At 36.0% G+C, this 24204-nt stretch overlaps 1 protein-coding gene across 2 annotated transcripts in view; it reads left to right on the forward strand.

Moving 5' to 3' along the window:
• Positions 1–24204, forward strand: part of PPP4R2 (protein phosphatase 4 regulatory subunit 2) — a 51074-nt gene that overhangs the window by 11853 nt on the left and 15017 nt on the right. For both annotated transcript variants that reach the window (XM_032867411.1, XM_032867412.1), the window contains exon 3: positions 23519–23689. In XM_032867411.1, the coding sequence (XP_032723302.1) occupies positions 23519–23689 (171 nt within the window). The remainder of the gene's footprint in view (positions 1–23518; positions 23690–24204) is intronic.

The following is a 24204-nucleotide window of genomic DNA, read 5'->3' on the forward strand; positions in this document are numbered from 1 at the left end:
GAGCCTGATGCGGGACTCGATCCCAGGACCCTGAGATCATGACCTGAGCTGAAGGCAGCGGCTTAATCCACTGAGCCACCCAGGCGCCCATGATAGGACCTTCTAAGCACTGACATGTCTTAGTTTCCTGGGGATTGTGGCAAATATGGGGAGGTTGGGTGTGGTAATTAGTGACTTAAGAAAAAAATGTGTCAGAAGATACTTTACTGGAAGAGTCGGTAAGGTAAGTTACTTGCTATACTTTTAACATTTGGGATTTAGACTAATTTCCAGTAACCTCAAAGGCTGAAAATTTTAATAATTGTAATTTTTCGGACATGTAAATTTAAAGTGTATAGGTGATAAGACTGATGTATATTTTAATTGGAAGTATGAGCCTAGCTTTCTTTTCAATATATTTATTTTGGATTTGTTACTCTTAATCAACCAAAAATCTTAACCTCTCAATATTGGGAGGTAGATGGTAAAATTTCTATTTACAGGTGATGAAACTGGAGAAAAATAGGCTATAGAAGACTTTGGTATTTGAGAGGTATAAGCTATTGTGAATACATTTGTAATTTTTGCATTATTGTATATCTCTAAGAGGGAGGGTGAGAAAGCTTGTTGTTAACTGATGAAATATTTCTGTTCAGAATTGTTTGTACTAAAGTGAATTTGACATTTTTCAAGATTGTTTTATTTTGGTCTTATCTTAGGAATATTGTCCATGGTGACTGCAGGGTGATTTTTGAGATTATGGCTATTTTGTTTCAAGGTAGTTATTTATCTGGAGACAGGTCCACCTTTTTTAGGGACTTTGCACAGCAGAGTATTTCTGCAACAAGTAATCTTGAATGTGGGTAGAATGTGGCCTCGTTTTCTTTTTTCCTCAGTAAGTGCTGTTAGTAAATTCAGGGTTTTCCTATTCAGGAGCTATCGTAAGGGAAGTAGTCTTTGTCTCCCTCCTCTGTAGATACTGATAGCTCTCTAGGCTTGCCTGTTTATTTTAGAAGGTTCATAGGGATACTTGTCACTTTAGCCAGTTTTCTTGTAAATATTATCTGTGACACTTGATTTTGCTATCTTAGTTGCTGTAGGATATGACAGAAATCAATGCACAGTTAGGATGTGGTCTCTCTATTTTTTTTTTTTTTAAGATTTTATTTATTTATTTATTTATTTATTTGACAGAGATCACAGGTAGGCAGAGAGGCAGGCGGAGAGAGAGAGGGAAGCAGGCTCCCTTCTGAGCAGAGGGCCTGATGCTGGGCTCGATCCCAGGACCCTGAGATCATGACCTGAGCTGAAGGCAGAGGCTTAACCCACTGAGCCACCCAGGCGCCAATGTGGTCACTTTAAAAATTATTTTTTGACAAAATTTTAGGTGTGTGGACAGGTGGTAAATTTTAATATTTGTCTTAAAACTTTCAGTCTTAAATATTTTAAGAATCTCAAATATGGAGACTACAGTACATACATTTTCTTTTTACATCGCCATTTTGGTTAAGGAGAAATTTGGTGAAAATAACTGCATGGTGAGTTTAATGGATCACATGGGTTAAATAATTCTTGTGCCCATACTGTGAAAAAACTCATGTACAAAGATTATGGGAATCAGTAATGCTTAGATAAGCTTATCTCATTAATTTTTTTTTATTATATAAGTACTAACAACAAAAAATCGAACTATACTTTTAACCTTTTTCTTGCATAGTAACAAAATCTTTCTGTGTATGTGTAAATGTGTGTATGTTAATTCTTTTTAAAAAACACGTAATATCAAATTTGGGCAGTTTCCCTTTTGCTACCTCCTATATTTGGATATCTTAAAACAGAAGTTTGCCTCATTGTTTTTATGGGTTGCATAGTATTCCATATTTTGGGACATACTGTAAGTTATTTAACCTATCCTTCTTTGATGGTTCTTTAGATTGTTTACAGTTATAAAACAATTCAGAAAGCGCCTAAGTTAGCATATTTACATTGACACTGATGCAAGAATGGAATCTATAGGTTGATGTTTATGGGCATTATTATTTTGTCAGGTATTGCCAGCTAGCCTTCCAAAAAGTCTTTTCAACGTACGCTTATACAAGCACTGTAGGAAAGTTATTTCTTTACCACTGTTAGCACTGAGCATTATTAGGCTTTTAAATCTGAAAATCTGATAGATGAAAAATGGTATCTCATTTTAATTTGCTTTTATTTTGTGCCTACATCTTTCCGTTTGTTTATTTCCAATTATAGTTTCTGTCTTCCTCATTTATGAAGTTACGATTTGTTTTTCAGGGCTTCTGCTAAATTTTTTGATAAAAATAACAATGAGCCCGATGAGGTTACTTCTAAATAATTACACTTCTTTGTGTTAGGAATAATTTGCATTTAAGACAGTCTCAAACAGCAAGTTGTTTAAAAAAGATGGTCATGACTATATAGCAAAGAATAGTTTTTGTAATGATTGGAATGGATTGTTATTTCTGGCATGTATCTGTCTTTTTAGTCACAATCCATAGACAAGTAGTCATATTTATCAGTAAAAGAGACCTCAGATAACAAAGTATGAGCTGTGTCTTTTTAATTTTTATGATGTATTTGAAATTTTGTTCTTGTAAATTTTTTCTTTGCAATCTAGTTCTGGCATTTCTTTGTAAATAGGCCAAAACAAACCAGTTATTTTCAGGGAAAAAACTAAGTTTTGTTCTTCGGTTGACTGAATACTGAGAGCACTCTGAGGTTGCAGAAATGTCCTAGAGTTCTGATACTCAAGCAGGAAGAATAAGAATACCACCTACAAAAATGGACTTACCTTCAGATTGTTGTTCTTTTTAAAATTAGTTTTGAAAAAAATTAGTTTTGAATATATATATTCTTGTATTTAAATGTAAGTAAAATATTTAATTTTACCTATGGTATTTAAACTCGCAGGACTTTGCAGTAATTAACAGTAAAACTAATTGAAGATATTTGAGATTTTGAGATGTGGGCTTTTTCTGCAAGTTTTCATTTAATTCTGTAATACTTGTCTTCACTTTCCTTTTCAAAAATTTATGGCAGTGGTTCTCAATCAGGGATGAAAATGACTAGAGACCGTTTCAGTTGGTACTAGCGGGGGGATGCTACTGAAAATGGGTAGTGGCCAGGGATGTTGTGCATTGCACAGGATAACTCCCAACGACAGAGTATTACCAGACCCAAAATGTCAGTGGTGCCGAGATTGAAAGATTCTACCTCATAGGAAAAAGCATACATCAAGCTTTAAAATGTGTCTCATAGTTTGTTCTTTCACCTGTGAAATAAAAACTGATGGGTATGATCAAAATCTTTAACCATGTCTCTGGTTTTACCTTTTGGAATTCTGTTTGAGAAACTTAGTAAAGTTTAATTTTGAGAAATAAATATTACCTGTCAAAGATTCATAGTCTTAATTATAAGTGTTATTCTTGATTTTCATTGAAGGTGAAAGTCACAGATGTTTGCCTCTTACCTAATCAGATATGTCTGGAAAATTCTGTGTCTCCTTTACTCTTAGCCTCAGAGCACTTCTGACACTACATGTGTGGGCTTTTAGGAAATTCTGTGACACCAGCTGAATGTCCTCCAGTTCAATTCACTTCTGACACTATCTACCTGGGGTTAATGTCAGATCTCATAAATTAAGGGCTTAATTTTAAAAGACTGTCTCTCTTGTACCCTGATGCTAGTCACACATCTGGGTTGTTACCTGTGGTTTGGATCAGCAGGCTGAAAAATCAGAGGTTTCCATGACTTTGTCCTTGCGTTCCACTAATTTGCTAGAGTGGCTCTCAGCACTCAAGAAAACGGTTTACTTAACTAGATTACTGGTTTATTACACTGGATATTGAAGGATACAAATGAAGAGCCAGATGAAGAGATAACATAGGGTGAAGCCTGGCAGGATCCTGAGCATAGAAGCTTTCGTCCATGTGAAGTTTGGGGTGCACCGCCCTCCCAGCATGTGAATGCATTCTTGTTCTTGATTCTGGAAGCTCTCTGAATCTAGCTTATAGATTTCTGTGGAGGCTTTCATCATGTAGGCATGATTGATTATTCACTCCAATTCTAGCCCCTCTCCTCTCTTTGTAGAATGGGGAAGGCAGTGCTGAAAGTTCCAAACTACTAATCCTCACTTGGTCTTTGTGGTACCAGTCCCCATGCAGGAGCCCATCAATCACCTCATTAGGTGTTGCTTCATTAGAACAGAAGCTGTTTCTATCACTCAGGAAATTCCAAAGATTTTAAGAGCACTCTGTCAGGAACTGGGGCCCCAGACTCTATAATAGAGCAGAAGTTTGTCCTAGCACCCCTGTTTTACAAGGCTTTTAAGAGCTCTGTGTTAGGAATAATAATAAAATTATCATTATTCACAAATATATCCATTAGCTAGCTTCATGGGATGAGTCTTAATATACATTGGGAAGAGAGAAGCTTTAATTTTTCATTTTAGTGAATAAGTACTAGCTTTGTGTGTTAATATTAACTACTCTGCATATACTAAACTTATAATTTCCCTACTTCTGCTCATTGATAGCTTGGCAGCTCTGTTTTCAGGGACAAAATCATAGGCCTTAATTTGGCTGATACATCAGTGGGACATTAGTGGTAGCAATGTTGACCACTTCTTCCACATCCAAAGATGCTAATTGCCCTAGCCTCTGGAGAAGTCCCCTGCATATTAACCCTTGAAAGGGAAGGATTAGATACAGTGAGTCTGGAAAGGGTGAAAGAAAGATAAATTAGTTATTTCTGTCATCTTTCAGATTTAACTGCACATTAAAGTGAGGACTCTCTTCATTATCCATGTATTTCATAAACAAGCTGACAGGATCATGGCAGAAGTTGGAAGTACAAAGTGGAGAGGCCTACCGAACCTGCATATTTTACTGCAATTACTAGTAACACTTCATTAAATATGGTACAAGTGGTAAACTGGGTGGAGCACCAGGTGAACAGATGTAGGCCAGGACTGTTCTAACTAGGATGTATGGTCACTCTGCTTTGTTCCCTTTAAAGTCTCCCTTGTTAACATTATTAGTTAATATCATTCCTTCTTATACTTCTGTTCTTCCAGTGAGGCAAATATTGTCTTACTCATTAAAGTTCTTTCTTGATTTGGGCTCTTCTTAACTTTCCAATCTTTTGCCACCATTTGTAACTTGACCAAATTATTTGCATTTCACTGAATGTGCAGTGCTGTATTCTGCTAGTATTAAATCCTAATAGCATCTTCCTGTTGATTGCCTCTGATGTTCTTCTTCATGGCATAACCTTCACTTGTCTTTTAAGATTGTTCAGATAGCTCTATTCAAATACATAGTAATCTGCTGAAAACTTTCTCAGATCCCCCTTTCTTAATCGAAACCACCATATTTCTGATATGCACTGATCACGTTTTGTATTGCAGCTGTTTGCTTACTAATCTGTTTCTACATGTGGTTTCCCAAGTGTTGAGGGGGCTGAAATTGCCTTGCTGAGAATGTGACAAAGTAGGAGCTGGATTAAATATGTAAGTGGAAGAAAAAGCAAAATCACATCTGTCTTCATCTGTTAAAGAAGTATTCTTTCTAACTTTAGAAAATAATAGAAACTACTGTAGCCAAATTCAAGAGATTGTGTACGTGAGAGAGAGAGGGAAGGATGGTGGGAGAGATAAAAGGAGCTTGATTTCTCTTCCCTTTCAGTTTCTGTATGTCTAGAATCTATTTAGATAAAGGTAACTTTGCCTTCCCAGATTTTAAAACAATATAGTAACTTTGCCTTCATAAGTTTTCCATTTATTGTTTTCTGCTCTGTGTTATGGGTGTTTTATTACAACCATTATTTCTCTACCAAGCTAGGCTCCTTAGGAGTCATAATTTGGTTTTTGATCTTTATATCCTTTTGTAGTGTATGCCACTGTTTCTTCAATAGTTGACTTGCTGTCTTAGCTTAGGTTACAGTAACAAAATACCATAGATTGGATGGCTTCAACAACAAATGATTTTCTCACAGTTACGGAGGCTGGATGTCTGAAATCAGGGTGCCAGCATGTTTGGGCTTTGGTGAGGACTCTTTCCTCATTGCAGAAGGCCACCTTCTTGATCTGTCCTCACATGACAAGAGGAAAGGAAAGAAGAGTGGTGTATGGGAGAGGCGAAATAGAGAAAGAGCAAGCAACCTCTGTCTCTGGTGTCTCCTAGTAAGGACATTAATTCCATCATAAGGGCCTTACCCCATGGGCTCATCTATACCTAATTGCCTCCCAAAGATATCATCTCCAAATACTATGATACTGTGTGTTAGGGCTTCAACATAAGAATTTTGGGAGGGCACATTTGGTCCATCACATTTGCAACTGATTTGTGCAATTAGTACATCTTTATCTCTTTTTATATCTACTTATTAAATTCAGGTATGCAGATATATTCTTGAAATTTTTAAATTTCGTTGAGTTTTGTTGAATATTTTAGGCGTACCTGTTTAAAGGAAAATGGGAAAGAAAAAAGGCTGAGATTTATTGAGCATACTACATGATAATTCATATGATATTCTGTGTAAGATATGCTGGTGTGAAATTTCCTATTTAAGTTCCTTTTGTTTTCTTCTCACCACTTAGTTTTTGTGTAATTTTTGATAATGCTATATTTGTTTATGTTCCTTCATTCCTTCCCATTTCCTGAGATGTTAACTTAAATCAGCAGACATTATTGAGCATATATGCTGTGCCACATACTGTCCTAGTTGCTGGGAATGTACTGGCGAGCAAACAAGCCATAGTTGCTTACCGTATTTATTATTTTAGCTTTATAGTATTATATTTCATACGATATTTTGCTTGCTGCTTTTATCAACATTCATCTGTATCAAATATTTTATCTTCATTTTTAAAATTAGGGTGGAGGGAAACTTTAAGTTTAGTTCCTTTAGAGAGTAATTTTTTTCAGTTGACCCTTAAATTAGCATATGCTGTGAGCCTAAGACTAATCAGCTATAGAAGGGGTAAACCAATAATAATAATTTTTGTCATAGATTTCTGATTTTATATTTTGAGTAGGGAGAGGAAAGCTTTAGTTTCAAGAGATAATAGCCTTTATAATGTATGAAGTGCTATAGAGCTTGGTTAAATTATATGAGAATAGAATTGAAGTTGCTTTAAATTTCTCTTTCAGATTTTTTCTGCTTTGTGTATATATATAAATTCCAGATATTTCTCAAAATTTTGACATAATCACTAATTTTATTAAAATTAAAGTTTGGGATGCCTGGATGGTTCATTTGGTTGCGTGTCATCTCAGGTCATGATCTCAGGGGTCCTGAGGTGGAGCCCTGCATCAGGAGCTGTGCTTCCAGCTCAGTACTCAGAACAGAGTCTGTTTAGGATTCTCCTCTTCTGCCTCTGCCCCTCCCCTTGTTTGCATGCTCACATGAGCTCTCTCTCTCTCTCTCTCCCTGTCTTTCTCTCTCTGAAATAACTAAAATCTTTAAAAAAAAAAAAAAAAAAAGGTTTAACCCCAGAGTTTGTTACCCCACCAAATTTTTATTTATTTGTTTATTTGAAGTTATTATTATTTTTTAATTTGACAGAGACACAGCGAGAGAGGGAATACAAGCAAGGGGGAGTGGGAGAAGGAGAAGCAGGCATCCCGCTGAGAGGGGAGCGGGAGCCTGATGCATATCTCAATCCCAGGACCCTGGGATCATGACCTGGGCTAAAGGCAGACTCTAATGATTGAGCCACCCAGGAGCCCCCCAAAAAGATACTTTTAAATTAAAATTAAGATAAATTTTCTTCATTGGCATATGTTTTTCTGTGTTTTAATAGCTCTGAAATTGAATGTCTATCAAATATCAGTAGTGGTCTAGAATTCTTAAAATATTGTAAAGTTTCAAAATGGATCCTGATTTAGGGTCGCCTGGGTGGCTCAGTCAGTTAAGCGTCTGCTTTTGGCTCAGGTCATGATCTCGGGGCCCTGGGATCTAGCCCACCATTGGGGGTGGGGTCCTTGCTTAGCAGGGAGACTGTTTCTCCCTCTCTCTCTGCCCCTCCCCCTCCTTGTGTTCTTTCTCTCTTTCAAATAAATAAAATCTTAAAACAAAACAAAGCCAAGGGTTCCTGATTTAGGCTTGATGCATATGGTGCTGTTAGAGCTTTGGTTTTAGGAAAAGCACATAAAATTTAAGTATTGGGTGGCTAGTACAGTTTGGAAGTATCAGTCATTCTTAAAAAAAAAAAAGGCTTCTGAGTATTCAGTGTAAGATTGACTTAATTATTGGCATATTTCAAGTCAAGTTTTAAGAAATACAACTATATTGCTTTTGTATTTAGTTGGTAGTCTTTAAAAGTTCATATTGTTATAAGGATTTATGGATAAAATCATATTGTTTTTTGTGATTCTTAGAGGTTTTGCTTTTTAAAAATTTATAGTTGAACAGTACAAAACTTTTAAGTTACAGAATCATGTTAATGGGATGTTTTCTAAATGTGCTAATTTTTATATTACTGAATTTCTTACTTATGTTAAGAAATGTAGCTGGGTATTTTAAAATGCATTTTTTATTATAGAAGTAGGATACCTATGTAAAACAATTTGAACAATGCAGTTTTTCATAAAAGAAAGAAGTGACAGTTTCTCCATTTGTGTGCCCCTCTGGGTATTGCATATTCATTCAGTAAAATACAAAATGGAAGTGAGAACTTAGTAGCTTAAAAAAGCCACAAAGAAAAACTAAAGCATACTTTGGCAAACCCTTTGTGTTCTAAGGAATTAAATTCATATTTTTCAGGAATAGTTGGAAAAAAAATGCCAGTAGCCCTTTAAAAATACTATTTTGGATCAGCTTTGCTTTGTAGTATTCAGTTTGAAGATTTTTATTCCTCTATTAGAAAATTCCACCATCGGTAACTTAATTTTTCCTAGTTTATAATTTCTTTTTTTTTTTTTTTAAGATTTTATTTATTTATTTGACAGAGGGAGAGATCGAAAGTAGGCAGAGAAGCAGACAGAGAGAGAGGAGGAAGCAGGCTCCCCGCCGAGCAGAGAGCCCGATGCGGGGGCTCTATCCCAGGACCCTGGGATCATGACCTGAGCCGAAGGCAGAGGCTTTAACCCACTGAGCCACCCAGGTGCCCCTTAGTTTATAATTTCTCTGCCTTAATTTTAAGCAATTACCTTTTATAATACTATTTTTAATACTCCCATTAAAAATAAGAACTTCATAGATATGATTGGCTGAAATGTACAACCTTCTAACTATATACATTTTTAAGTTTAGTTCTAATTTCTGATCTAGGAAAATCGAGGTTTTTGAAGACGTTGGATATTTATATTCACACTATAATCAAAGGATAAGGTGCTAATAAGGAAGAAAATAGTAATAAAGTTACTTAATAGTAGTGATCGTCATAAAGACAGTCAGTGTATATAACAACATATAGGGTCTCTGACATTCTGAATTACATGTAGAGAACAAAACTAAAACCCAGAATCTCTAAATACTGTGGGTAGTCTGCTAGACTGAATGTTCAGATGGTTCATTTGGCATTGTCCACTTAGACTTGAATTAATTTATTAGTGTCACAGCATTTAAAAAATTAAAATATTTAGGAGTGAATATTGAAAATAGAAGTGAACTTTTACACTGTAATTTGAAAATCCAGAAGAGGCTTTTTTTCTCAGCTCAGGTTTTTGCTTAAAGATCAAGCATTAAATATTTACTCCTCAAAGAATACATGGTTTTTTGAAAGCATCAAATTAATGTAAAGCTTTTTCGCTTACAAGCAAAACAGACTGATTTTGGTTCTCTTAAGCCCAAAAGAAATGAGAGAAGAGACAGATTTTTTGTAAGTATTCTGAGATAGAACTTAGAATCAGAGGTTGGGTTAAACTATCAAGCCAAGGATATGAGAATGGGGTACCTCAGACTGGACTGGAAGTTGCTGGATGTTTCCTTTCAGTTCCTGCCAGAGAGGTGATTTAGTTCAGTAACTTCCAGTCTGTTTTCTCTCCATAATTCACATTTCTGGGGTAAAATGTCCAATTGGCTGACCCCAGGGTTAATCCAGTTTTTGCAGGGGAGGGGTTAAGTAATACGGACAGGGAAAGAATTGATTCCTGGAGCATCATTTTTGTGTATTATATCTCTTTCGAAGAAAGTGGGAGCCATGAGCTGGGGAGCCAGCCTCATTGGTATAAGCTGTAGCAAGCATATATGCATGCGTGTACAGTATTCTCAGTTCATACAGGTAAGTATTCAAGTTGTTATCTTAAAACTGTTAATGAGATTATAACTGTGACTTGCGAGAAAGAATCCTTCTTTATTGTGAGAAGTTCATTGATCTTAACATCTCTGAGTTGTGGATTTGAAGCGTAGTTTTTGCTTACATTCCTGTCAAAGTGTTTCTAACAAAAGAGTTCCCACCTGAAAGAAAAAATTCTGTTGCATGATGCTTAGCTTCATGGAACCTCACAAGAGGGAAAAAAATCTAGAACCTAGTGATTATGGTCTGGGCAGAATATAATAGTTGCTTTAAGGGAGTAAGAAAGTGCTTCCAGAGTAAGACGTTGATTTTGGAGGATTAAGGATAGAAAGCTTCCTGAGACAGGAGGCAGTTCAGCTCAATCCGGCTGGAGGAGACAATGAGCAAAGCCAAGAGAAAACGTGGTTATGAAGGTGTATTGGATAAATCAGAGTGTCTTGCTAATACATAGAATTTTGCATTTACAAAGATTTTACATGTTATTGGAGGATTTTTGTTTTTAGTAGAGAGATAAAGCAGAACTTTGTCTTGGGGAAACTGGTGTCTAATTTAGGTGAGGTAGGGAAATCAGGAGGCTATTATGGGAGTTGAGAATAGAGGGAATGAGAACTTCCCTCATTTTAAAGCTACTTTAAATGTCATTTTTGACATTTAAAGTCAAATTTAGTGGAAATGGACATGAAGATTCTCAAACAGTGGGTTTACCATTCTGTGGACATTACCGATCATTTTCATCTTGCCCAGGTTTCTTTGTAGGCTTTTCTAAATTGTTCCCTAAACTGCAGTTTACTTTTTCTATTTAGTCTCTGAACTGTGCTATTAGCAGTGGTCCTGCTACAATGTAAATATCATGTTATTCCCATGGTTAAATTTTTTATGCACCCTCCTCCTACCTAAGTTAAAATTTAAAATCTTTATCATGATGTTCTAAGGTGTATATTATTGTGTTTCTGCTTAATTTGCTATTCCCCAGTTTCCTCCTTTTGTTTTTTCCTGCTTTCCTAAACTACTCAAAGTTCTGTGGTGGATCATCCTCTCATCTCAGTGACTTTGCACATTCTGTTGCCCTCTGCCTGGAACAGGGACCTCTCTTTTCCTTTGTGCTCATCTTTTTAAGATACATAGAAAAGTCTACATGTAGGCAAGTCTTAGCCCAGTAAGTAGAATACTTTATGATTGCTTCCATTGTTGTATGTATAGATTTTGTTAATGCTGTCTTTTTTGTTTAGATTGTGAATTCCCTGAAGGCAGGTTGACTCTTAACATCTTTTCCTATTACAGAGTAGCTTAGAGATGCATATTTGCCAACCTTTCCTCCCTCCCTCTCTGTAACTAGATGTCATGATTTTCTGACAGTATGGATTCTGAAGCCAAAATGCTTAGCTTTAAAATCCTGGCTCTGCCACTTAGTAGTTGTGCAATCATGGGCAGGTTATTTAACCTCTTTGTTTCTAAGTTGCATACTGATGATAAGACCAGTGAAATAATGCTGCCTAACTCATAGGGTGGTTGTGAGGATTGAATTAATAGTCCAAAGTGCTAAGACCAGTGTCTGACATAAGTGGTTATGTGTTTGCTCTTTTTTCTGTTATGCATTGTAGTTTAAATACAAATTTGTACTCCTATTGCAAAAACAGTTGCACATATAATACCTCCTAAATCTGTTTGTAAAGTGGTATGTTCCTGATTTTTTTTTTCTACTGTAGGTGGGTTATTAGTATTATTCCCACCAAAGCAGGCTTCAGAATATTCACCAAATAATTATTGAGTACTTCCTGTCTGTCAGACATATTCTTGGTAGTTGTGATATAGTTCTATATATATAGGTGAACACATCTGTGGGCAGGTAGTAAATAATAAATTATGTATTATGTTACTTCATTGTAAGGGCAATGGAAAAATATGAAGGGTAGGGGAAGTGAGTGTTAAGATTGGAAAAGAACTTGTAATTTTAAATAGGGTGGTTAAACTAAGCTTTATATAGTAAAGGCAGAGGAATCCTTCCACACAAAAGTACTTAGGTAAGAGTGTGTCCTGCTTTTTCACAGACTATCCAGGAGGTCACTGTGGCTGGTGTAGACTGACCAGGGAGAAGAGGTCAGAGAGGTAAAGGGGTTTGGAGTTAGCTTTTGTAATACATTGTGGACCATTGTAAGGACATTGAGTTTTACTCTGAATGAAGTTGGGATCCATTGTGGAGTTCTGAGTAGAGAAGTGACATTTTCAGACTTAAGCGTTAAGAGGATTGTTTTACGAATGGTGTTGTTGAAGATGAAGGTAATGATATTATTGAAGAATGATAGTGGTTCAGGTATCTGGAGGTGGTGAAGATTAGTCATAATCTTTATATATTTTGAAGGTACAACTGACAGGATTTCCTGTAGATAGGCTGTGGTGTATGAGAGAAAAGTAGTCAAGAATGACTCAAGGGTTTTGCCTAAATAGCTAGAAGATGGAATTTCATCACGCATGCTGTGGGAAAGGCTGTGGTAGGGGCGGTTTATGGGAAATATGAGGAGTTCAGTTTTGGACACGCTGAATTTTATATTGATGTGGAACATGTGGTTGGTTGGATGATGAATGGGGAGAACAGGAGATATAATGGGCATATAGATGATATTTAAAATCTCTAGACTGGATAAGATCCCCAAGCGTGGGCAGAGAAGAGTTATTCCAAGTTTGGGTTACTCTAGAGTTAGAAGTTTGGGAAACCTGTAAGGGAAAATGAGCAACAAAGTCCAGTAACTTAAAAGAATATAATTAAGGAAGAATGATCATCTGTGTGAAATACTCTTTATAGGCTAATTAAGGATGAAGTGTGAGAATTGACCTTTGGATTTAGCAGTATGGAGGTCATTGATGACTTTGTTAAGAGCAGATTAGTTTTTAGTGGTGGGGCTGAACCCTTCTTTGGAGTGGGTTTGAGAGAGAACGGGAGGGAGACAACCCTTTTAAGGAATTTTCTTGCCAAGGACAGCAAATAAATAATGCAGGGGATAGGAGGCTAAGTGGAAATTTTTGAGATAGGAGAAATACTGACATATTTGCATGGTAATGGAAATGATCTGTTAGAGATTACAAAGTAGATATAGATGTAGTTGACAGGAGAAAGGGGAGAATTACCCAAGTGATACTCCTGAGTAGGTGCACAAAAGGAGAGAATCTGATATGTTAATAGATGAGAGAATGAATAGTACATCTGTGATTACAATTGGGAATTCAGTGTGTGTGTACGCGATCCTGCTAGTAGGTGGATAAATGTGGTGGAACTCTGGACATTGTTCACTGCTTTAGTTTTATAAGTAAAGCAGAAAGCAAAGTCATTGAGTGTGATGTTGAGGAAGAACTCATTGGGGGTTTGAGGAGGATGATATAAAATAGTTATCTGCAAGAGCCTGAGAGTGAATAAACTGGGGGGAAATTTATTCCCTGTCTGCATTAATAATGTACTTGAGTCCAGCTAGCATGGTGGTGCAGTTTTCTGTAAGTTTCGTGTTCCTTGTGGTCACAGATTTGGTGGGGATAACATTTAACTGGTGTAGTTGGTTTTGTGAGCACAGTGAAGGCAAAGAGGGTTTAGAGAGTCAACTGTATGCACGGTTTAATTTAAACGGGATAATGAAGAGAGTGGGTGTCAGAGGGGTTGAGGGATAGTTAAAAGGTAGAAGGATCGAAGCATTGGAGATCCTGGTGGAGTCAGTTTTTGGAGAAAGTGCAATAGTAGATTTTCTAGTTTATCAGGAACTGCAAAACATATAACTAAGGTTTGACAAAGCTAGGTGATACATAGGTGTTTTTTGCTATTCTCTCTTCTTATCTGTTAGCTGCAATACTTTATTTATTTATTTATTTATTTATTTATGAAGGAAATAGTTTTGTTAAATGGTGGAGAGAGGAATATTGGATAAAAGATTTTCTCCTCTAATGAAGGGAATAGTTAAAGAAGTATTCTTAGGCCAGAGAGATTGCCTGAAGTGTGTTGTGTAGCAGTACATAAGATAAGCCCAACCATTTTATTGTGGTCTAACAGAGGCCTTGCTTACTGTTTTAATTCTTTTCTTGGTAATGCCACCTGGAAAGCTGTCTGCATAGTTCTGTAATATTCTCTGGTGTTCTCCCTGTCCTGAGTTTCTTGAGGAAAAACAACCATTGAGTGCTTACTAAGTGTGAGTTACTTTGCTGACCTGCACTCTCCTCACACTAATGTTAATCCTCACAGTTCTGTGAAGTAGGTACAATTATTTCCATTTTATAGATGAGGAAACAAAGGGATTATTTTAGATAACTGTCAGATGAAAAATGAAAAAGTGGCTGAGCTGAAATTGGAGCTCGGCCAAGCTTCCAGTTTATTTTCTTGGCTTCATCACATATAGATGGACATTTTGAGGAAGGATTATTCATTTCATTGTTCATGTGTTTGTTTTCCACGTGTTCAGACAGATCTTGGGCCAGAGTATAAATTGTCCTTGTAGTATATGTTGTGCTTTTAATGATATGTTTTTCTTCCTTTTGAGAGTATAGATGCAGAAAAATGCTTCCTAAGTAATTATGTCTTTAATTAGTAATTTTAGAGTAGCACATAACTCTGGGGCATACTTCAAAACATGAACAGAAATAATCTGTATATGACATAACAGAAAATAGACACATACTAGTCTACTGAAAGCCATTATTGCAAATACTGTTAGATTCTTTGAGTCTCATCTTCAAACTCAAGATTCTCGAAGATGAACCCTGTGTACTAAAGTATACAGTAATCTCCCGCCATCCTTGTATGTGTAAACTCATTTTTATATTTCAGTAACAAACTGTAAAGTCTTCATCATTTAGATACATTTCAGTCTCCTTAAAAAGAAAACCCGGGGTGCCTGGGTGCCTCAGTCGATTAAATATCAGACTCTTCATCTCGGCTCAGGTCTGGATTTCAGGGTCCTGAGTTCAAGTGTCATGTTGGACTCCCAAAAGCTGGGCATGGAGCTGACGTAAAAAAGAAAAGAAGAAAAAAAAAAAACAACAACAATTAACTGATTGCTTTGCTTTGCACCGCATGAGTTTGTCTGTGGGTCAGTGTGGAAAGATTTTTGTTGTTGTTTTTTACCTCTTCCTTTCTCAGTACACAAGATGACACCTGAGTTAAAAAAAAAATGTAAGGTCACATCTCCACAGCACATTTTCCTGCACAGTTGAAAATGATTTTGTTAGACAGGCTTTAATGTTAGTGAGTGTTTTATTTATTTTTTAAACAATGATCTTTTCTTTCTGCCATTAAAAATATATATGCATATTATTTTATCCTTCAAATTTTGTGAGACTTTGATCTGGCAGTTCTCATTTTCCCGACCTTACTGATTTTCAGGAACCGACGTAATCCTCAACAAGAGGAATTGTGTATTGCAGTGGTACTTGATGGGTGTGTGGGACAGCGGTCCCCACCACTCCCAGGGTTCATTTGGCATTTTCTGGAGATATTTTTGGTTGTCACCATTCTCGGTGGGAGTGCTGCTGGCATCTAGTTGTAGAGGCCAGGGACTATACTAAACACCCTGCAGTGTACGGGACATTGCACCCCAACAGAACTGTGTAGCCAAAAATGTCAGTAATGGTTGGGAAATTGTCTCTTTTAAGCTCCTACTTTTAGGTCCCTGTACTTTTCTACTTTATTTTTCTGCATTCTGCTCATCCTTCTACAAGTCCAACTTGCAGTCCTCCGTCCTGATGCCTTTCCTAGATAGCTCTAAGCCTACATTTCATATTTCCTGTTGCTAGGTTCCGTTTACCATCACTAAATTTCTACAACGAATAGTTTATGATGTTTTATTTGTTTATTGTCTTTGTATCGTGTTTTCTAACCTAATTTTACTAGTGGAGGATCAGTGATGTATATCTTGTGAGTTTTCTAACTGCTGTTGCCCCTGATGTGTAGTGTGAGTTGGTAGAATGCAAAAAGGGCCCATGGCCTACCTAGGCTCTGACAAACTTTACAGTAAAGGAATGGACCATTGCCTGTTGATGGGAATTTGGAATTGGTATCCTATGGATTGTGGGCGAAAGTAATAGCAGTAGTGGTGAAAGCAGTAAGAAGAGCTGCTCCTGCTCCCTTCCAGTAGGGGACAGAATAGATCCACCTCAGCCATTAAGCTGGTGCTATTAAAAAAACTCCAGTATCCTCCGAGTTCTGAATTGGTTGTCTCTCTTAAACCTGAGCCTTGCTGTTAGAGATTTATCTTTGGTTCAGCTGTTTATGGGGGACAGAGGGTTCATGTTGGTAATAGTAATAAATTTTAGAAAGATTTTCAATAAGGGGCCAAAGGATAGCTAAATTAGGCTAACCAGACACTTCAGCTTTCTGCTTTAATTGGTAGGGAGAGATGGGTCAGTAGAGAAAAGTAACTTGACTCTTTAAAACATGTTAGAACCCTTATCTTGAATATGTAAGTTGCCAAAGAAGAAACCCAGGTTCATGCTGAGGTATTATCTGAACATTTGTGTTACCTCTTGAAGCTTTTCTTTTCCATTGAATTGGATCTTTGATGGGTACAACTATCAGATATTTTAGTACTCTTAATTTGAAAATTCATTTTCAGTATTTGATTAGAGCTTCATTGCTTTGAAGCAGGTAAATACCATGTCATTTTCAGATATGACTTTCTGAGCAAGAAAATGTGTTAATATTTCAAGGGTAATTTCAAAATCGGAACAAATAGACAAAAAATTTAGTGTCACTTCAACATTTATGTAAAAACAATTGCTCTTTTTTAAGCAGTCAGTACAAAATGGCAATTCAGAAGTTATGTTCATACTTATATTTCATAGTAGTTTACTTTTTCTTTTAAGGAGTTGTGGGGATGGGGCAGTGCTTCTTAATTGGGACAATTTTTGTCTTCTATGTAACATTTGGCAGTGTTTGTAGATGTTTATGGTTGTCACAGCTTTTGAGAGGGTGGAGATTGGGTGCTCCTGACTTCACGCAGGTGGAGAGAGGCCAGGGATGCTGCTCAGCATCCTGCACTGCACAGGACCTTCCCCTATGACAAAGAACTGCCAGTCTCACAGTGTCAGTGGTGCCAAAGTTGAGGAACTCCAGGATGAGAGGATTGGAGAGGACCTATTTCAGACACAAAAGAAATGTCTTGTGACCAGTGAACATAGGTTAAAATACTCAATTTTACTAGCAGTAAATGAAATGCAAATAAAGTGATTTTCTACTATTAAATTGTGCAGGAGTTTTGAAAGAATTTAATACTTGAATGAAATAGGTGTTTCTATCCTGATGACGCTCGAAAGTGGTACAACATTTCTGAGAGGCTGTTGAAAGTACGTTTATCAGAAGTTGATACTTGTATTGTAGACTCAGTAATTCCACTTAAGGAATCCTAAAGTAATAAACAGATGCCTTCAAAGTTTATTATTAGGATATTAACCACAATTATTTTTAATTGTAATCAGCTGGAAGAAAACCTCTTTTTAAAATGGTGTTTATTCTTAATCTTACAAAACTGAGAGTTGCTGGGGGGAGGGGGGAGGGAGAGGGTGGTTGGGTTATGGACATTGGGGAAGGTATGTGCTATGGTGAGTGCTGTGAAGTGTAAACCTGGCGACTCACAGACCTGTACCCCTGGGGCTAATAATATATGTTAATAAAAAAAATTTAAAAATTAAAAAAAAAGACATTTTGCAGGAAAGTATATATAAAGTTATCCCTACTACACCTTAGTTTTTATTAAATCAATATTATTTATAAAAAATGGTTATTAAATAATGGTGCAGCTGTATGTGATACAAATTAAAAATCCTACCAGAGACTACAGATCGTGTGACAATATCCATAGTAAATAAAGAGGGGAAAAAAAGGGTTATCAAAATAGAATGCCATATTTTAATAAGTAGAATAGAATAGTGAAAAATACACTAAAATATATTTTAATGATAATTACTGGACAGTTCATGGGCAGTGTTCATTTTGTTTCTATTTTCTAATTTTTTATGACTGTGCTATTAAAATATAGTCAGAAAAAATACTTTTTACACTTGGGTAAAATTTTGTAGTAGTCCTACCATTTCTTAGGGTATTTCCTGAGTAATCGGTCCTTTCCCATACCATGTTTCCTTGTGTTGGGTTTATTTCTGGGCTCTCTGTTCTCTGATATATTTTATTTACTCATTTAAAATGATAATATGGTATGGTGTAATCATGATGAAAAAGGAATATTCCCTTGATTGGGGCCCTACTTACAGAAGTTTTCTGAGCTAGTAATTGGTATTTTAAAATTCTTAAAAATGCTGTCATGATGTTGTGTAAGCAATTCACAATATGTTATTTTTGCCATGTGTTTTCGCTCATGTAATTCAATATTCAAATTAAATTTACTTGGTTTTGCTCTCTCCTGTCATGAAAAAATTCTGACTTTTTGTTTTAAGATTTTATTTGAGAGAGATCACAAGCAGGGGAAGGGGCAGAGGGAGAAGCAAATTCCTTGCTAAGCAGGGATACTGATGAGGACTTCATCCCAGGACCCTGGGATCATGATGTGAGCTGGAGGCAGACGCCAACTGGCTGAACCACCCAGGCCCCCCAAATTCTGACACTTGAAATCTCCTGATTTGAATAGCTACCTTTTGAAGATGTTATGAACTTGTCACCCAGCCCTCTTAAATTTGTTTTTATTCATTCATTCTTCATGTATTCCCCTTTGATATTTGCAAATGGTGTAGTATTTGCTACTCCTGGAGGTAGTAGGGCTCTCCTGTGTTCTCTTGTGTTAGCTTCCCACACAGATTTTGTGTGGAAACCATTGAGGCTGAGTAGAAGTAATCTTAATAGAATTTGGAACTGTAAGAGTCAGTAAGTAAAGATGGTGGTTACTGGCCCCTGAAGTGTTCTAGAACCAGCGGAGAAAATAAGAGACTTTCTGCCCTTGAGTGGGTATAGACTTGTGAATTCCTGTGGTGATATTTGTGTGTCATTGTGTGATATTTCATAGGGTATCTTTATTAGTGTTGTGTCTCTCTAAAGGAGAAGCTGCATGAAGGTAAAGATGGAAAGAAGAAAAGAAAGTGGAGGGAGGTGAGGTTACTTTAAAAAAAAATTAATGAGTGGGGTGCCTGGGAGGCTCAGTCATTAAGCGTCTGCCTTTGGCTCAGGTTCTGGGGTCCTGGTGTCCTGGGATCGAGCCCCACATTGAGCTTCCTGCTCAGTGGGAAGCCTGCTTTTCCCTCTTAACACTGTCCCTGCTTGTGTTCCCTCTTTGACTCTCTCTGTCAAATAAATAAATAAAATCTTAAAAAAATTAAGGAGCAATTTCAGTAAATTCTTGAGTTAATTCTAGCAAAGCAGATTAAATTAATGTGGAGGAATTGATTTTAAAGTTGAAAATGTATGTTTTTTTGTTTTTTTTTTAAAGATTTTATTTATTTATTTGACAGAGATCACAAGTAGGCACAGAGGCAGGCAGAGAGAAGGAAGCAGGTTCCTTGCCTAGCAGAGAGCCCGATGTGGGGCTTGATCTCAGGACCCTGGGATCATGATCTGAGCTGAAGGCAGAGGCTTTAACCCACTGAGCCACCCAGGCGCCCGAAAATATGTTTTATGAGCATCTTCTTAGAATAATTTTATTTTCATTTGAAAAATAAGGGTTTTTTTGTTTCTAGTTTCTACTCAACCAGTGAGTACATTCCTAAGAAAATATTTTTTCTTTGCCAGATCTTTAGTTTATTTGCGCATGGCCTATTGTTGTGTTCAAATCCTATAATATTCATGAAAACATTTTCTGTTTTTGTTTTTGTTACAGTTGTGTAACAAAAAGCTAAGTTTTTGACATTTTTGTAGAAGTGGTTTTTTATCTCTATATGGTGTAATGACTTTTGAATTGCATCTCCTGGATCTAATTCAGAATAACTGCTTTTGATACCTTTGAAACTTAAAATACAATATGTATAAAATTCATTTAGTTTATGGGACTTAATTCCTGTCTGACAAGTTAATATCATAGTCTTTGAAGCTCCCATAGTTTGCTTACCCTGGGCTCTATCTTTTCTTATCTCAAAACCTTCCCAGAATAGACCAGGGAATGGAATAAGATGTGATCATGCAAAAAGCATGATCCTCTCCAAAATTTTTTAATTTTATACAAATTTTAATAAAATTTGTATACCATATAAGTTATTCATTTAATAGAATGGAATTGTCAAGTCGCATGTTAACTGTGTTTAACTGAGATACTGCCAGACTATTTTCCCACAGTGGCTATACCATTTTGCACTCCCATCGACAATGTATAAGATTTCCAATTTCATCCTGCCTCCTCCCCAACACTTGTTATTGTCCCAACTTTTTGATTATAGCCACCTTTAGTAGATGTGAAATGGTATCTTATAAAATGTGCTTTGATTTGTGTTTCCCTAGTGGATAATAATGTTAATCATCTTTTAATGTACTCATTGGCCATTTATCTTCTTTGGAGAAATGCCTATTTGAATCTTTTGTCCAATTTTCAACACTTTTCTTTTGGGGTAAAATATACATAACAAATCTTGGCATTTTAAGTGTATAACTTGGGGACATTAAATACTTCTACAGTCTTGTGCCACCATCATCACTATCCATATCCAGACCTTTTTTTAATCTTCCCAAACTGAAACTCTGTACTCATTAAACAGTAATACCTTACCTTTTCCCCAGCCCCTGGGCTAATGCCTTTCTACTCCTTGCCTCTGATTCTATTTTAGATACCTCATGTAAGTGAAATCATAAAATTTGTTCTTTTGTGTCTGGTTTATTTCACTTAGCATATTGTATTCAAGATTTTTCAAAGTTGTAGCATGTGCCAGAATTTCCATTTTAAGCCCTAATAATATCCCACTGCATGTTTTTATACCACATTATTTATGCATTCGTGTGTTGATTGATGGTATTTTGCACCTTTTGGCTATTGTGAATAATACTGCTTTGTGAATTGGTGTACACATTCTGATTGAGTCCTTGTGAATAATACTGCTTTGTGAATTGGTGTACACATTCTGATTGAGTCCTTGCTTTCACATGTTTTGGGTATTTACTTGGAAAGGGAATGGCTGGATCACCTGGTAATTCTTTGTTTTTGTTTTGTTTTGTTGTTGTTGTTGTTTTTATTTTTGAGAAACCACCACACTTCTCTACAGTTGCTGCATTATTTTGTATGCCCTCCAGCCAGTACGAGGTTCCAATTTCTCTACAGCTTTGGCGGCCAATACTTGCTGTTTCCTGTGTTTTTGTTTCTGTTGTTGTTGTTGTTTGCATAGCAGGCGACCTAATGGATGTGAAGTTCTGTCACATTTTGGTTTTGATGTACATTATCCCCGTGATTAGTGAGGTTGGGCATTTTTCCATGTTATTGGTCTTTTGTATATCTTTGGAGAAATGTCTGTTCAACTACTTTGCCTGTTTTTTCACTGGGTTGTGTTCTGTGCCCTCCTGCCCTCCCCCACCTTGCTTATTTGTAGGAGTTCTTTTTATCTCCTGGTTATTAACACCTTATCAGATAGATGATTTGCAAGTATTTCTTCCATTCTGTGGGTTGCCTTTTCACTTGTTGATAGTGACCTTTGAGACACAGAAAATATTTTGATTTTGACATAGTTCAAGCTTTTTGTTGTTGTTGTTGTTGTTGTCACACAGTATTGTTTAAGTAGACAGTGACTGATTCTGAAATGTCTTGGGAATGTATCAGGAGCCTTCTAGGCTCATACTGAAAAACATTTTCTAGTTTCACTTTCTGTTTTGAAGTTCAAATTTTTCATTGGCCACAAGTATTTTAGTTACTAGTTAAATCTTCTTGAAGTCATTCATTTTTGAAAATATATCTACCAAATTTTCTTGTTCTAAAAAAGCCTTATTTGTTTGACAGTCCTTTCAAGTAAAAATTGCCTTCTAAGATAGCAGCTAGTTCAGCTGGCAACAATATTCAACTGTTGTTCCTTGAAATGTATATAATATTTTGATATATTTTTCATGTATTATTTGTCCCATTTTGTTACAGAGAATATTAAGAAAATGCATATTCAGAGGTTGAGTATTAATAAAATTAGTATTTTTTGTTTTATTAAACTTTAAATGAAATGTTTTTTTGTTTTACTGTGAATTTTTGGTGGGTAAAGAAGGTGATGACTGACTAGTATATAGGAGTTTGGAACTGTTGCTTGATTTCTGCTAAGTGTCTTCATTTTCCCTGTTGCTGTTCTTGCACCATCAAGACAAATATTAACATAGTAAAAATATCAACTCTTACTCTTATGAGAAATGGCTTTGGCCTCTTACAATCCACTTTTGAGAACTGCTGCCCTAGTTTGTAGGATTATGGATGGGAGAGAAGAGTACAGATTAACACTTCCCATATTTTGCTTAAGTAGTCACCTGTGTAAGATGTTTCTGCTGCCATTAATGGTTTGTACTTTCAACTTTGGGAAATGGTTGACATTCTTGACTCTTGGATCTCCTGGAATTTAGGGTATTCAGGCAGGTATCATCACAAAATTTTTTTATATTAGTGGTAAAATTTAAGAGGACAGGGAGAAAAGGTGTTCTTATTAACCTAGTAAGTGAATAGATATTAAAAGCACATAAATTATATATTTTTACTTTGCAGATACATGTTGCATAGAACCTATGATATGTACCCTTTAAGAGACAGAAGATTCTGAAAATACTAGTTAAAAGAAAAGAGAAATTTGAAGTTCATTTTGCTGTTTAACATAGATATAAGACAAGAAACCTTTATTTGTCTATGTAAGCATTATAGCTTGAATACTAAGAGCTTCGGGTCTGCAGTCATTCTGACTTGCCTATTTACAATGTGAACTTGAGCCAATTTCTAATAACCTGTTTACGATGGTATGGTAACACCTCCCTGGCTGACTTCTTAGGAGCAATAGAGTCAAAATAATGTTTTAAAGTTGCTAATAATAATGAGACGTAGAACATAATAGGCTTTTAGCTGGAGATTGTTCATTTTAAGGATTTTTTAATCTTTAGCTGGAGGTTGTTCATTTAAAGATTTTTATCAGAGATTGGGGTTTCATTTGGATCAGGAGTGGGGAGAATTGGTGTAACTAGTTTGGAGTTTGTGAGTCAGATTCATAGGCCTGGTGTTTGCCACTTAACAAAGATATTCTCACTGCCCCTTACTCCGATCTTAATGTTACTAGCATCAGTGTTATCCTATATTCTGTTTTGTGCTTTGTGTTCAAGAATTGTAAAGCTACATGTTACTGTGTTTTGTTTTGTTTTGTTTGATTTTTTGCTTATAGGATTCAGTGGTCCCAATTTAAAGGCTATTTTATTTTCAAACTGGAGAAGGTGATGGATGATTTCAGAACTTCAGCTCCTGAACCAAGAGGTCCTCCCAACCCAAATGTCGAATATATTCCCTTTGATGAAATGAAGGAAAGAATACTGAAAATTGTCACTGGATTTAATGGGTATGCACTTAATATTATTTTAAAGGTTTAATTTTTAGCAGAACATTATGGATTTTTGTTTTGATCATTGATTATCCATTAAGTAAGTTCTGTGTCTCAGGTGACATTTAGTAGTTAGTGATTTTTAGCTTACAAGTATTAAATAATTACAGTGTATATATTTATTTATTTAACTGGAGCCACGTTTATGGGTGTATAAGTGGCATTTGGACTTTAAAATGGGTTTGACAGTGGAGGCATTCAGGAAATGTTAGTTTTTTCTTTCCATTTTATATGTGATATAAATCTTTATACTTTGCCTAGAACCTGCATATCATTGAGATGAGTATTATTTTTTTAAATGAAAAACGACAATTTATGAACGTATAAATTACTTAGGACTTTATATTTAAATTTTTTTTTGGAGTTCCTCTTTTACTCCCAAGTAAACAAGTAATCATTTTTAGCCCTTTGTAAACATTGCATTAAAAGATACAGTGTATTAAAATAAACAGCTATTTTAAAAAAATGTTGCT

This window comes from Lontra canadensis, unplaced genomic scaffold (assembly GCF_010015895.1).
Source record: "Lontra canadensis isolate GAN:19392208 unplaced genomic scaffold, GSC_riverotter_1.0 scaffold34, whole genome shotgun sequence".
NCBI lineage: Eukaryota > Metazoa > Chordata > Mammalia > Carnivora > Mustelidae > Lontra > Lontra canadensis.